This window comes from Ursus maritimus (genome assembly GCF_017311325.1).
Source record: "Ursus maritimus isolate PB19 chromosome X unlocalized genomic scaffold, ASM1731132v1 scaffold_X1, whole genome shotgun sequence".
Classification (NCBI taxonomy): Eukaryota; Metazoa; Chordata; class Mammalia; order Carnivora; family Ursidae; genus Ursus; species Ursus maritimus.
The window spans coordinates 92,603,111-92,605,069 of record NW_024423319.1 but is presented as its reverse complement, the minus strand read 5'-3'; the positions used below and the strand labels follow the sequence as shown (position 1 = coordinate 92,605,069).

Here is a 1,959-nt window from a genome sequence, read left to right as displayed (position 1 = left end):
ATTTTTACTTCTGCATACTCCAAGAAAAGCAACACGACAACCAAGGCCAAGAAAGTTTCCCTGCGGGGCTTTCCACCAATTCCATGCTTGAAATGTGATGTACTCAAAGCCCTCAGCCTTTGGGATTGAAATTCAGATTGAGAATTCCAAACTGACCAAGATGAGAAAACAAGTTTCAGGAGGGCTCTCCGTTTTTTCCTAGTTTTTTCCCCCTTGTTCAGTGGCTTCTCAACCTTTAATGTGCATGTGAATCACCTGGGGATCTTGCTAAATATGCTGGTTTTGATTCGATAGGTTTGGGGCGAAGTCTGAGCTGCTGCGTTAACACGCTCCCAGGTGATGCTGATCTGCTGACTCGAGGACCACACTTTAAGCGTACTAGGGACTCGAAGTCTTCACCTTCAGTGCCAGGTGTGTGTGTGTGTGCCCAGCCTCCGCTTTCCGGATCGGTGTCCCGCACGTCCCCGGCCTTCCGCCGGGAAAGGAGGAGCCGGGGGCGGAGCGGGAGGAGTGGCGCGGGCCCCGCGTGGGTCCTGCCAGAGATCACCTCGGCCCCTTGGAGAGGCGGTGGAGCTGCGGCGGCGCAGGAGGGGGCGGGTTCGGCGAGGGCGCAGCCTCTCGGAGGGGGGTGTACGACGCGCATCCCCCGCGCCCGCCTGGGCCACTCGGGAGCTTCGCGGCAGCCCGGTGCCCCACTTGGCAATCCGCTCCGTGCTTCTTCCTCGCGCCCGCCTCCTCTTGTCACCTACCGTCTCAGCCTCCCAGCTCCATCCCCGCCGCATCAACCGCCAGCCGAGTGCCTCCGAGAGCGAGAGGTGGTGCGCGGGTCTTCAGGGCGCGCCCTCAAGCGGACCCCGGCCCGGCATTGGGGGGCACGGGCAGCAGCATGGACACCAAGCGCTGCTTCGCCAACCGCTTTGATGACTACCAAGGCAGTCTGCTGGCGGGCCAGTGCGAGGAGGCGGTGGCGCCCTTGGTCACCGCCACCATCGAGCGCATCCTTCAGGAGCTGCCCCCGCTCGGGGGTGGCGCTGAGGCCCGGGGGGCGGCGGCCGCGGCTAGCAGCTGCCAGGGCGGGCTGTACGGCGGCGTGGCCGGGGTGGCCTACATGCTCTACCACGTCTCGCAGAGCCCGCTCTTTGCCGGGTCCCGGGAGCGCTACCTGCGCTCTGCCAAACGCCTCATAGACGCGTGCGCCCGCGCTGAGGAGTGGGGCGAGCCGGACGCCGACACCCGCGCTGCCTTCCTGCTCGGGGGAGCGGGCGTGTACGCCGTGGCCACGCTCGTGTACCACGCCCTGGGCCGGTCCGACTACGTGCAGCCGCTCGGCAAGTTCCGGGCTCTGTGCGCCGTCTGCGCGCCGGTCTCCTTCCTGGAGTGCGGCTCCGACGAGCTGTTCGTGGGCCGCGCGGGCTACCTGTGCGCTGCGCTCGTGCTCAAGCAGAAACTCGCCCAGGAGGTAAGAGGCAGCCCCGGCCGCGGGGGGGCGCTCGCCGCCTGCCCGGCCCGTCCCCGGACTCCCGCCTGCGGGAGCAGCGCCCCCGGCTCTTCTTCTCTTTGTTACTCTGCTTGGCGTTGTGGTTTCCTCAGTCTCCAGAGGTTTCTCTCCTGTTTTTGTCCGTCTTCCCTCTTCTCTTTTTCAGTCGCTCATTTGTTGGGATTCCGTGTCTTTGCGCTTTGTTCTTGTTTTACGCCGAACGTGCATCTCTCCAGATGCCTCTTTGCCCAACAGCTTCCTGGAGGACCTTTCAAGTGAGGGGGGGAAAAACTCTCCGAAAATGAAAGGGATTTCCCTTCCTTTGACCCTCTTGTCAAAAAGCTGAAGCACCCTCGAATGTTAAGAGTGCTAGCAAACAAAGTACTGGAAGTTTTGGGGGCTGGTTAGGCTGTCATTGTTTCCACCGCTAACATGGAGATAAATGGCTTTGGCGACTGCCGCCCCCCCCCCCCCCCCCCCCC

At 62.8% G+C, this 1,959-nt stretch overlaps 1 protein-coding gene across 1 annotated transcript in view; it reads left to right on the top strand.

Moving 5' to 3' along the window:
• The first annotated feature begins 262 nt into the window (after positions 1–262).
• The window catches only part of LANCL3 (LanC like 3), a 98,286-nt gene continuing 96,589 nt past the window's right edge, over positions 263–1,959 (top strand). The window contains exon 1 of the mRNA XM_040633062.1: positions 263–1,459. Within this exon, the coding sequence (XP_040488996.1) occupies positions 887–1,459 (573 nt within the window). The 5' untranslated portion in view covers positions 263–886. The remainder of the gene's footprint in view (positions 1,460–1,959) is intronic.